Genomic DNA, 13,493 nt, shown 5'->3' with positions numbered 1-13,493 from the left:
CAAGGACTTATCCTGGTGATGTTTGGCTAGTGCACCCTGGTGCAGTCATATATGATGTGGGGGAAAAAAATCAAGGCTTTATAGGTTCGAGCCACTGCCCTTGGCCCCTGATTGTCCAGGGATCTGGAGGCCAGAAGCCGGAGAGGGGGACATGCATGGGCAGGATTGGCCTTTCCAAAGGATGGCGCTCCATACATCTACACCTTCTAGGGGGCTCCGTTCCGCTTGGCCTTCCTTGGATGGTGAATGCATCACCCCGTCTCTGCCTCCATCTGCAGGAAGTTCTTCCTGTGTGTCTCTGGGTTCATATTGGATAAGGATCCCACCCTACCACACCTTGAACTCATGGAACTCATTAGTCTACAATGACCTGGTTTCTAACTAAGGTCCCATTCTGAGAGTACCAAGATCACTAGGACTCCAACTACGAATTTTGAGGAGACACAGTTTAACCTCCTCACCTCCCAGATGTTAGTCAATATTTTCAGTATTGTTTGTGCCCATTTGCACACCTAAGTAAATGCTTACCTAAGAATAGCCAGCGAGTATGGAGAAGCAGAAAAGAGATTTGTACACGCAGAGTGCTATGCAAGAAAAAAACAAAAGGATGTGATCAACTCACCTGATGCACACGAGATGAGTGAGTGGTTGTCTGAGTACGTGGGTAGTCTTTTGTGGAAGTTTTTACTTACCTGCTATTTTGAGATGTTAGACATTGAATTCTGGGGATTGCGCTCTCTGAGAAAGCACTCTACCGCTCGCGTGATGCCTGCAGTCCTTTTGCTTTTGTTTTAGAGACAGGGTATCCTTAACTTGGCCTCTATTTTGAGGTCCACCTTCCTCAGCCTCCTGAGTAGCTGACAGCTGTCCACCATGTCAGGCTATAGCTTGCTTTGTTCATAAGTAGAAATATAGTCTGAAACTAAGTTGGAAAGCATATCATGGTGGTGTATAAGCCTGTGGAATATCCATCTATTAGGATCATCAAGAGCCACATATGGAACACGAGCACATACTATCCTTTCCGTTTCTGGCCTTATGACACCACTAGGCATTGGGAACTTCTCAGGCCCACTGTAATCTTATAGGACCACGGTTGTGTATATAGTCTGTTGTGCCCCAAAACATCATTACATTGCTGGCTGACAGTATTTATGAGTTGCTCTCATGTATAGAAAGTATGTGTGTGGCCATAAAAAAAAAACAACCCTTCATTTTATTTCTTTAAAATCTTCATCTGCACAGAGGTGGGAAAAGATCGCATGATGACCACTTCTAGCCACTGGCTTTTAGGAGCTACCAGGAGGGTTTAGTGCTGTGGACTTTGTGAAGCACTAACCTCATTTGTTCACTGAGTTTTCCTCAAAACCTCTGAGTGTGGTGGTTACTCATGTGTAGAGGAGAAATGGAGGCACAGAGATGCCAGGTAATTCACCCAAGATCACACAGCTGAGTCAGCAGCTATGGCAGGATTTAGACCCGAGCCGTCTGGCACAGAGTCTGCAGCTTAATCCCTCTGACACATCCAAGCGCGGGCCTGTGTGGGCCAGATTTCCTTGTCAAAGAGGTCATCCTGGAAGGAAGGGAGCTCAAGGCCGGAGAGTGTGCCTCACAATATCTGGGGAAAGCCCCCCATACCTTCCATGCTGGAGCCGCCCGGGGACTTTCCCAGGGGGATTCTTGAGAAAGGGGGAGACACTTGGAGGGCCTCCATGACCCTAGAATGTCTCCAGTACCCAGTGGACAGGCAACCCCATGCCTGGTTTGGCTGCTGTGTGCTGATGTGTCCTGTTTTCCTCCCCCTGCTGTAGAGGGGCCCAGAGGGAGGAGGGAGGAGATGTGATTTCTGCAGGGATTTGGCGAAGCGCATATTTTTAGAGGGACACAGATGGGATGGTGGGCGAGGGAGCACAGGGAGAGGTAGCTGGCAGCTCTCCTGGGAGGGACCGAGGCGGGGCCCTGGTGCAGATCCTGCTTGCTGCTCGGATTTCAGCCTTCTGCAGCTCTAGCCTCGCTGGGCCTGGGCTTCCTCTGCGCCTCCGTGTCCTCACCTGGGGTAGAGGACTAAAGACATTGAAGACATCTTCGGGAGGACTGGGTAAGATGAGTCCCGCCGTGGTCATCTGTGTATGTGGTAGGCACAGGAGGAGGCTACAGTTGTATCACGAACCCACAAGTTTGGTCCTTTCTGAGATGCAAAGCAGTGTGGGATATATGATCTGTGCTGCCTGAGCTCAGAGTTCAGACCCTCCGGCTCTGGCCAGTTTAACCTTTCTGGGCCTGTTTCTCCACTTGTAAAAATGGTGATGATGTTTGCACGTGTGTGAAGCCCCTTTGAGGGTGTGCTGTGTACGAAGTGCCCAGGCAGGGATCACTGCCCCCCACTAACATGTCTCCTGGAAACGTTTGTGAAGATCTGCTTTGTGCATTTCAGCATTCACAAGAGCCTCAGGGATGCCCTTGGCCCATCCCTTGAAGGAGAGAGACTCCTGTGCCTGACCTGTGCTGGACACTGCGGGCGTGGGGGTCATGGGCACAGACTCTTGGGTTCCTGGTAGCAGGGAGGAGAGGCACACAAGTTAAAACATGGTGGGCAGAGGGTGAGGCCAATTCCAATGGAAGAATTTCAGGCATCGTTGCCTAAAAGGAGGTATCGAGGAACATTCTTCACCCTCCTGATTTTTTTTAATACTCTATCAGAAATCTTCTTGGTTAACTATATTCATCCGATGACAAATGGGCAGAAAACACCTTTGGAAAATAGTTGAATTGAGACAGTCACTGTGAACACATCCGTGAACCTGGGCCTGCCAGGGCAGGGCTGCGCATCTCCCCCTCCCTTCCCTGTCCTCGTCTATTACATGGCCGGGCAGTGGAAAGAGGTGAGCACATGGACATCCTCGGTGGGGAGCAGCATTCCGTGAGGCAAGCCATCATCTCTACGTCTGGTCCTTTTAGTTGCTTTCCTTCCAAACACAGCATCTTGAGTTGAAGGATGAATGGATGGAGGAGTGAATGTGGTCATGATTCTTTATCGTGCCTGCGCTGTAGGCACAAGTCACTGGGCTGGGCCTTTGCATGCCCACGGACTCAGCTCCACCATCGCCGTATGAATTAAATATTATGAACTCTTTCTGACAAGTGGAGAAATCTCTGAGGAACAAAGTGGTTTCCTGCAAACCACACTGGTCCCAGTGAGAAGAGAGTGTGTGAAATCAGGCCCTTCCCCTCCAGCAATGTCTACACCACGCTCCGGCTCTGTGACGTCCTGTCCCAGCCATGCCCTGATCTGTGACACCCTGGCATGCAGTCCTGGCAGGATTATCATTTCTGTTTCTTCCACCAGGGTAACAGTGGATCACCAGGTTCCCCAGGTGACCCTGGCCATCCAGGAACTCCAGTGAGTATCCTTCCACGGCTACGTGGTGGCGTGGGCAATCTCTGTGAGGGCATAACATTGCTTACGTTGTCTGGTCTCCATTCTGGGAGCATTGGTAGAGAAATTGGAGTTGGACTGGGAGAATGAGGGTGGAAGGAAACTAGAGGGTCTGGGGAAAACTCTTTCAAAATTTAAAATACCTGTGATCATACACCTACGTCTCTACTGTCTGCAGCCACTGGCCTCAACCACTATTAAAAGTGAAACACAATGTGAAGTAAGGTGTTTGGTAGGTGTACAGAAGAAGAGGAAGGATCGGGCTGAGCAGTTGCCCATTGTAGGTGACAGAGGGAGTGTGCCGGGTGGAAATGGAGGCAGAATGGGTGGGGAGTGAGAAGGATCGTCCGAAGGTCGTGGAGGAAGGAAGGCTGCACACCTGACCAACACAGTTCTGATCACCGGACTGAGGGTTCCAGACTGGGAGTTCAGGCCCGGATTATTGGGAGGCACCTAGAATGGTACCTCGGTGGGTTCTGTGGTTGGAGAAGTCCAAGTCTGGCAACTAGTTTCTTCCTAGCCCAATCTGCTTCTATTTGTGTTTTGCTGGAATTGGCCTCTGTACTCGGGAGTCTGTGTGCAAGTGTGGGGAGTCAGGCATTACACTCCGAAGGCAATGGGCCCCGGGCCCTGGGCTGACCTCTGCTGGGAAAACAAATGCGGGCACTGTGGAAGCAGAATGACCAGAAACCCGGCCTACTGGGCACCGGCTTACCCTGGTGACCACCCTTGTCCTGCTGGGCCAGGGCAAAAGGCCTCTCTGTCTTCACGGCAATCTCGATGACCTCCACTGGGAGCACTGGCGTCCCTGCTGGTAAGACAGGCCCATGGGGTAGGATGGGGCCACAAGGATGGCTCCATCAAGGTCAAATCTAGTCCCTGAAGATCTGACCCCACACTTGATGGCTTCCACAAATGCTAAAGCTGAATCTTCCAAAGATGAAGTCCCACAATGCCTTGAGTGCTGGCCCGTGTCCTCAGGAGAGGACATCCTGGTGGATCACAGGCTTTCGGTGATTTGTGTGGATTAACCTCCCCGTTGTGTTGGCTGCATTGCTGTGTGTGGAGGGGCTTCTCTTCTTCCTCTGCCTCAGAGCAGTGCTGTGGAGATCCGCAGTGGCCCGCGTCTCCTCCTGGTCCCTCTCTGTCACAGGGAAGGGGCTCTGACTTGTCTTTTGGTGGATGTCTTGGGACTTCCGAGTTCAGAGCGCCCTAAAGGTCGGGTGAACCCTTGACCTTGAGCAATTAATTTCCTATTTTTCCTTCACAGGGCCAAAAAGGAACCAAAGGAGAGAATGGGAGCCCAGGACTTCCTGGCTTTCAGGGTCCCCGGGGGCCACCGGTAAGCAGAGAACCCCAACCAGGCCAGATGTGTACACAGCTGTGTGATGTTCATGTTCAGTACTGTCTCTACCATGTACCGTGTCCTCGGGTCATGACCACACAATGTCAACAGACCTCGTGACTGAGGCAGGCGTGGAGAGCCCAGAGGTCACACCTGCCTGACTCTCAGCCCTTCCACTCCCTGGCTGTGAAAGCTTCACGAAGGCCTGTGATACCTCGTTATGCATAGTGACCTACCACTGCTCCCTCTTTCTCCCTGGAATGAGGTGCCCCTCTGGGTCCCCTCAAATAAAGTCTGACCTAAGCGGGTCTACAAGGTCTTCCCTGGTCTGACCTTACTCCATCAGTCTGACAGCTTCGCCCACTTCTGAGGGCCAAATGAGAAGATCCAGGTGAAGTATTCTAGAGCTGCCTGGCTCAAGAGGTACACATGATCTCCATAGTGTTTTTGGTGGGGCAGTGATGCTAGAATGATCTTAGCAAAAACCATGGTGACGATCTTGATGGTGATCGTTGTCGAGATGGACAGGGAGGGCTGCGGACTTGGGTGGTTTCCTCGAGGCCACAGGGTGCATCTGCACCAGCTAGCTGCACTTGAGTCTGCACCTGACACCTGGATGCAGAGAGAACCCTGGCCAGCTCTCTGGGGACAGGGATGCAGAAGACTCAAGCATCAGCACCGGGGCCATGGGTTTCCACTGTGGTCTCTGGCCCGCAGCTTGGCATTCCAACAGATAGGATGAGGGTTCTGTGAAACATACCAGGGTAGAATGCTTCTCCATCTTCTCCTCCAGCCCCTCCAACTGAGTTCTTCCCTGTCTGATTACTCCCATGGCCAGCCCTGACCAGCTCTTCCCACAGGCGATCCTCTTTCAGAGCTGCTTCCCAAGCTCTGACTGATACTTAAATATCTTCACTCGGTTGTCTTCTTCTTCATTCTCAAGTTAATGATCCGTCTGCTGCTGAGCAGACAGGTTTGCATGTGTTACCATGGTTATTCTATAAGAGTGAAAATAGCCGATGATGTGTCCAACCCTTCCTATGGGCCAGCCACTGTCTGAATTCTTTATATACACACACACACACACACACACACACACACACACACACACACACACACACACACACACACACACACACACACACGTATATACACATATATATATGTGTGTGTGTGTATATATATATATATATATATGTATGTCTTATAGATTCCCACAGGAAGGCACAGCTACTTTGCCTACTTTAGAGATGAAGAAACAGAGTCATATCCAACTTAAGGGGGTTGTTCAACATCATAGAGCCAGCCAATCAGTAGAGGAGTCAAGATTTGCCCTTAAGAGCCCATGACAGCTTCCTTAACCATCAGGGACAGAGCGAACCTCCTCCGGCCTTGTCTGACTTCCCTGCTGTGATCTTCCTCGGTGACTTTGTGGTGTTTTATTTCTCATGCTGTGAACCTCCTCCTCAGAATGGCCTCTCTCGCACGATCAGATTGTTGTCAACATTGTCATCCTGTGGCTGCCGTCTAGGTTGAGTCATGCCCAGGGACTGGGATAGTTCTTTGCCTCCCTCTGCACAGGCTGAGTGAGAGCCTTGTTTGGGATCAAACAGTTACTGTCATTGGTAGAACAGGACCTGAATAGAAATGTGTGGCAGAGACAGCCACATAAGGTACACCGTGCCAATATCACAGAGTGAACTGGTCCTGTGTTCTGTTTTGCAGGGAGAAGCAGGAGAGAAAGGAGTTCCAGGCAAAGAGGTAAGTGTGCCCACTCTGTCCCCCTGGACTGCTCTTCCCTTGGGAACTGAAAGCCAGGGTTGGGCAGTTTGGACAGGCTCAGGAGCCTGCCATTGTGTTGTTGTCATTAGTGCCTTTTGAACAAGGAGCACATGATCTGATTTGCACAAATGCTCACCAATGGCACAGCCACCAGGGCACCGTCTGGTCTGGACACATCTCTTTTCTTTCTTTTCTTTTTTTTTTTTTTTTTTTGTCGGTCATGGGGCTTGAATTCTGGGCCTGGGCGCTGTCCCTCAGCTCTTCAGCTCAAGGCGAGTGCTCTACCACTTGAGCTACAGCGCCACTTCCGGTTTTCTGGTGGTTTATTGGAGATAGGAGTCTCACGGTCTCTCCTGCCCGGGCTGGCTTTGAGCCACAATCCTCAGATCTCAGCCTCTTGAGTAGCTAGGATTACAGGCGTGAGCCACCAGCGCCCGGCTTGGACACATCTCTTTTCTTAACCATCCTTGACCATCTCTTCATCAGCACACTGATGCTGGCTTCATGGCGCGTCTCAGTGCTAGTCAGATCTCCCCATTGCTTCCATGTGGACCTTAACCCAACTGTCTTTGTGCTTCTCCTGGACCATCACGGCTGCATCCTACTGGGGTTTGTCTGTCCTGGCCCTCGCTGCCCTGTGCCAAGGGTCCGTGTGACAGAAGCACTTAATGCCACTTTCTGCTTCATTTCTCAGCCCTTTCTTCCCCTTCAATGGATTCCAAGACGCTCTGAGCCGTCACTGCCCCTGAGCTCCAGTCACTTCGACCTTATAGTTCCTGAAACATCAAATTTTTTTCCAGGTCCCTCTTTTCAGAAAGTCTCGACTCTCTCCCTCCCTCCTCTTTCCTTGTGGACTTCCGCTGACCACCAGATACTAAGGAGAGGCCCTTCTGTGTGGTCTGAACACCTGCTGTCTTCTTCCTCAACACTAGGGAGGCACCAACAATGTTTGATGAGGGATGGGGAGATGGATGAATGGATTCAGGAAAAAGAGCCCTAAAGACATCAGCTCATGTGTTTCAAAGCCCGCATCCTCCCTCTTGAAAGAGACAGACTCTGTGCCTTTGGACTACTTCCTTCACTGGGTATCTTCCTGGAAGCTGAACCCAAAGACTTCATGTCTGAGAAGTGTGGTGTTCAGCTTGGGTTCCGTGTCCCTTTTCCACTCACACATTGACCATTCATTGTTCTTGCTCCCTCCTGCTCACCAGATCGAAGGTGAGTCCGTCCACCCCATGTGCTACTCATTGGGCTGAGGCTCCAGTAGAATAAAGTCCATCTTGAGCCGGCCTCCAGGGCCTCTATGGTTAGACCCTATTCTGTCAAATTCAAGCTCCTGCACTTTCCTGGATTATACATGGGATACCCACCCCTGCCTTCCTCATGTCTGAGTCTTGGTCTCAACTCATCCACCCACTGGGGTGGGAACATCTTTTCTTACCTGCTTTTCCTTTCAGATTCTTTCTGACATTGTGCTTTTTTCTTTTTCTGGACTAGCACAGTATCTTCTTGAGCTGTTATTATAGACATGAAACCCACCTTCCATGTAGAAGAATCACCCATGCCCATTTGTTCTTCTTGGCAGGCGGGGAGCTCAGGTCCTGATGAGAAGGGCCACGCCTCCCCTGTATCTCTGCAGAGGCCGGGTGCCGTGGGATGGGGGTTTCAGGGTAGCAGACTTGGCCAGGCTCGGAAGCTCTCAAGTTTATATTTACTTTCTGAAGTCAATGTAAGCTTGGTCTACCTGAAGTTAAGACACATATCAGTGGGTTAAATTTGTTTCCCCATTATAGCCAGCCTGGAGTTTGGCATGTTTTGAACACATGTCCCAGCAGTGAAAAGTGTGTAATGCTGTGTCCCTCAGTCCTCCTAGGACTGTGAAGAGGTAGAAGGTTCTTCTGCAAGGAGATCTGAGGCCTGGCAAGTTACTTATCTGAGCAGAGGTTGGGAGTATGTCACAAGAACAGAGAAAATGATGTGTAGAAAGCCAGGAGATGGCCAATCAGCATGTTCCTGCTGTCGGGGACCCAGTCATGGGGTTTGGCAAGAGCCAGCCCTGCCCCCTGCCCTCCCCCCCCCAGCCAGCAGTGATGGGACCCTATCAAAGGCCAGTTCTTGCCAGGCCCCTGGTGTATGCCAAGGGGGACGGGGTTTACCCTGAGAGAGGCAGAGGAGGAAGCTGAAGAGGCTTCACTGCAGGCTGGTGCCTCCTCCGCTCGGGGTCTCCAGGGACAGGAGGAAAAGAGCGAAGCGGAAAGTGTACCAATCCTGTAATGGACAAAACTGGAGCTCTTAAGGGATCAGTTATAGGTATTCCAGGATGCCTTGTCCTGTGCACACCATGGTGTGGAAGAAATGCAAAAGGCAAAGATGCCAGGTCAGCTGGCCGGGATGAAATGACAACCATCTACTTAACTCCTTGCAGGGGGCCCCTGGGAAGCCAGGAGAGCCAGGAGCCAAAGGAGAAAGGGTAAGTGTGTGTATTATGTGTGTGTGTGGGGGGGGGTCATCCCCTTGAACAGCCTCCCTGGGGCCTCTCTCAGTGTCGAGGGAACTTTGCAGGTGGTGTTTGCGGAGCGGACAGCTGCTTCCTGTTGGCCTTTCTGTTCTTTGTAAAATCTCGAGCACCACTGAGGGGCTTCTCCCCCCCCCCCGCCCCCAGTATTGTTGTATTCAATGTGATTTTTTTCCTTTTCTTTTTGGTTGTTATTTTTATGGGATAAAATGATGGTAATTACGCATGCAAAGGCAAGCGCCGGGAGGCTCTGACAGGTTCCCTCTCGCCATGTGCGAATGTGTGTGCTTGACAGGCCTGGCTCCCCTAGTGCCAGCTCGCCCAGAGCCAGATTTGTCACCGGAGGTGACAAGGGAACAGATTTTCCCATAATGAGCTGCCTTGGCGCCACACTCGGAAAAGCTTTCTTTACATTTCATTTCTCCAAAGAAACAATGAGAAGAAATCATTTTCCTTGCAGAAAAGCCAGTGGGGGAAGGGTGCACTTGTGTGTGTGTGCGTGTGTGTGCGTGCGTGGCACACACGCCCCCACACACAGACACAGACACAGACACAGAACTGCTGCTTCCTTTGGTGGCTTTGCATGTCTTCTTTGCCCACAGTCCTGTCTTTGGACACACTTGCATGTGGGTGTCACCCCAGAACAAGTGGGGTACTCCTGCCGTTCACTTCATAGGGTCCTTCTAAGACATCGTATCAGCATGCTTTGCCTGTTGTATGGGTGGGCGCTGTGATCCTTTGCAGACAGAAGACGGAGGAGACGTGGAAGTAGTCGCAGTGTTTCCTCTCCTTCTGATCTCTCTCCCTGTCTCCTTCCAATGACTTTGATTCCATGGAGCATGGCAGTTGGTTCCTGAATGAAGGGGATGTTGAGTGACCCCTAAGACCGCCCCTCAGGGGCTCCTGGGAACCACAGAACAAGGGACAGACCCGAATTCTAGTTGTCAACCAGGGAGTTCAGGAACCTCTTCTCTAACACTTAATCAATAACTGGCGTGCTGTCTTCCCCGGTTAAGTGGTTTCTTGGAATCCTGCCAGGGGGCCTTTGACTCCCCATTCCTTGGTAATCTTGGGAACATTTGAAGTAGGGGCCAAGTCCTCTTACCGCTAAGTGATATGCAGATGTTTAATGGATAGGAAATGCCATAGTGTATGTACCATGGAGTCTGCCTTCCAGATAGATTAGGAACCCAAGCTTTTATTGACCTCTGAATTCAAGATCACTAAAGATAGATGGCAGTGATCTCATGAAATGCATCCTGTGTGCAAAACTGAAGAGACCTCCCTTGGGTCTGAATAAATTAAGTTTTGATACATGGCTTTTCTGATCGATGCTGAATTTATAGTAACATATATTAATTAGACAAAGGGGTTTTATATGTTCTATTTCCATACGTGTACATGTTGTCCTTTATTGGTGAAATTTCAAAACAAGTAACTGAACAATTTGAACTGCTAGAGTACAAACAATGGAAGCCATTAGCCCCTTCCATCCTGCCCTGGAGCCTGTCCTCTGCCCTGGGCCAGCCCTGTACACCAATTTTTTATCTTTTTGGAGCATTGTACACAGACTTGGGAGCTGTTCACTTGCTGCACGCACCTCTCTCTGCCTCCCTCCCAGTGCGTGTCTCCCTCTCCCTCTGCCCTTTCAGTCCTGGTGATTTCCGCTTAATCATCCATGCTGAGGATGATTCCAGAACTGGGCAGTCTTCTTTCTCAGAGTCATTGGTCACTTTGGTGGTCAGGCCGGGTTTCTAGCTACCTTGCCCTTGTTAAATACCTATGTAGTCTTCCAAATATTTTATGTTTACCAAGGAAATATGGTAAGTATCTTACCCCTCCCCACTTCTAATATACTTTGGATATTGTTGTATACCTGAGTTTTTCTGTTGATATTGAAACTGGCAAGGCTGTCCACGTGGTTCTTGATGGAAATCCTTACGTTGTAACTACAGTATTCTTTGTTGCTTAGACAAGCCCCTTCCTTCTCCCCCTCCCCACATGGCAGCTCTAAGGGTGCTTAATAGTCTGGTTGGGATTTGGTAGTGATCTTTTTCTGTACAGTCAGGATGGTCTGATCAAGTCATGTGATCAAGTCATGGAGTCACGTGAAGGTCACCTAGCACTGAGCTGCCCCTGGATGGAGGCAGGGCACCAGAGGAAGGGACCTCTGGCCGCAGCACATGTTCCCTTCCAGCCGGGACTCATTACTAACACACTTCTCTCCTCCCTAGGGAGATCCTGGTACCAAAGGAGACAAAGGAGCCCCTGGTGGGAAGGGACAGCCTGGAGACCCGGGAATCCCAGGCCACAAAGGCCACACAGGACTGATGGGTCCCCAAGGGCCACCGGGGGAGAGCGGGCCGGCTGGGCCTCCCGGACCCGCAGGCCAGCCCGGATTTCCTGGACTGAGGGTAAGGAGGCTGATGTTGCATGGGGCTCCTGAGGGGAAGGCAGGAAGTCTGGAGACTTGGGGAGGAGCAGGTGCAGATCCCAGGCCTCCAGGAGCTGTCTGTGAAGCCAGAGACAAGTTCCCTCTCTCCTCTGGGCCTGCCCTTCTTTTCTGCTAAGAGGGAAGAAAAATGGTTGTTTTTTGCTTTGTTAGAGTTTTTACCAGGAGCTGCTCGGCCGCCGCGTCCCCCTGCCCTTGCCATCCCCTGCTCTGTTTCTCTGGTAGTGAGCTCAAGGCTTTCGCCTTTTCTGTTCCTGCTTCCCCTCCCCACCTCCCACAAACGTGGTGGCTTAGTAGATGGCTTTTATGATCCAGGTTTCACCCTGGGAGGCCGGCAATGTGCTTGTGGCTCCGCCTTGCTCTTCTCGCTGCTTCCTGAGTGTTCATTCTTCCTTTGGGTCACATTTTTCCTGATGTAGAAAGAGACATTTGTTTAGCGTAGTAATATTTTATGTCTTCTTTTTGTTAGAGCATATTAATTGTACAAAGGGGATTCATTGTGATTTTCTGTACATGCATATAATGTACATGGATCAAATTCATCCCCTCAAGTGGGAGAGCACTTGCCTTGAGCTGAAGAGCTGAGGGACAGTGCCCAGGCCCAGAGTTTAAGCCCTATGACTGAGGAAAAAAAAATCTTAAAAAAGAAGGGGGCTGGGAAGGTGGCTCAGTGATAGAGTGCTTGCCTTGCATGCATGAGGCCCTGGGTTTGACTCCTCAGCACCACATAAGCAGAAAAAGCCAGAAGTGACGCTGTATCTCAAGTGGTAGAGTGCTAGCCTTGAGCTGAAGAGCTGAGGGACAGCGTTCAGGCCCAGAGCTCAGGCTCCACGACCAACAAAAGAAAAAAAAAATTCATCCCTTCTTACTCTTTCCCTTTCTTTCCTCACTATGCTGACAGTTTTTAAAGGGGGCATTTGGAGACTTAGACTTGTAAGCCAAGGTGCTTAGAAAGCTGAGATTGGGAGGATTTCAGTTTGAGGCCAGATCAGGCAACTGTTTGTGACACCGCCATCTCAAACAATAAAAAATCTGGCTATGAGCCAGGCACTGGTGGCTCACACCTATAATCCTAGCTATTCCAGAGGCTGACATCTGAGGATTGCAGACCAAAGCCAGACCAAGCAGGAAAGTCTATGAGACACTTACCTCCAATAAATTCCTCCAAAAGCCAGAAGTGGAGCTGTGTCTCAAGAGCTAGAGTACTAGCTTTGAGTAAAAGGAGCTCAGAAACAGCACCTGTGCCCTGAGTTTAAGCCCCAGGATGGGGGGTTGGGGGGAGGGAAGCTAGCCATGGTTGATGCAAATCTGTCATCATAGTCATACAAAAAGTATAAATTGGAGGATCACATTCCAGGCTAACCCATGCATAAATAAGACCCTATTGTGGCTACAGCTCATGGGGCAGAGCGCCTGCCTAGCAATCACAAGGCCCTAATGTCAGACCCTGGTATCATCAAAATGATAGAATAAAACTTAATCAATTTTAGTCCATTTTATTCTTTTCACACACGTGTATGAGTCCTTCGGTTATAGTCACACTCCCCCTTTCATAAAGTAGTAGCATTTTTTCTTCCTTGTAACGCATTTTATGCTGCTGGCAGAACTGTTTGCACAGACTGTAACATGGCACGTGAGGTATAACATGGTAATGGCTGAGCGTTCCCCACGGGCATGTTGCCGGGGCTGTCTGCCGGGCCCCTGGGCTCTCCCACCTGCTTCCCCGTGGCTGCTCAGGCCCACCGAGCAGCAGTGGGGTGCCTGCCTATGCCTGCCGGCTCTGACATGGCGATCCAGTTGCTGTGGTCAGTCTTGAGTTTTCACCTCTCTGAGGAGGCCAGACGTCCACAGCCAACCCCTGTGGGAGCTGGCATCCGAATCTACATCCCGCCGCTGTGACGAGGGATGAAACATCTGGAACCGTCAGACAAGAACAAGGCCATGCCGGTGCTGGGCAGACAGA

The 13,493-nt window shown here is 50.6% G+C and overlaps 1 protein-coding gene across 1 annotated transcript in view; it reads left to right on the top strand.

Moving 5' to 3' along the window:
- The window catches only part of LOC138806170 (uncharacterized), a 50,511-nt gene extending 39,102 nt beyond the window's left edge, over positions 1-11,409 (top strand). The window contains exons 13-17 of the mRNA XM_069991713.1: positions 3,347-3,400; positions 4,707-4,778; positions 6,507-6,542; positions 8,989-9,033; positions 11,313-11,409. Of these exons, the coding sequence (XP_069847814.1) occupies positions 3,347-3,400; positions 4,707-4,778; positions 6,507-6,542; positions 8,989-9,033; positions 11,313-11,409 (304 nt within the window). The remainder of the gene's footprint in view (positions 1-3,346; positions 3,401-4,706; positions 4,779-6,506; positions 6,543-8,988; positions 9,034-11,312) is intronic.
- Positions 11,410-13,493: the final 2,084 nt, after the last annotated feature.

This window comes from Dipodomys merriami, unplaced genomic scaffold (assembly GCF_024711535.1).
Source record: "Dipodomys merriami isolate MVZ:Mamm:240054 unplaced genomic scaffold, mDipMer1.0.p SCAF_4, whole genome shotgun sequence".
In the NCBI taxonomy this organism is placed as follows: domain Eukaryota; kingdom Metazoa; phylum Chordata; class Mammalia; order Rodentia; family Heteromyidae; genus Dipodomys; species Dipodomys merriami.
The sequence above is the reverse complement of the archived record's forward strand: the minus strand, read 5'-3'. Positions and strand labels throughout refer to the sequence as shown.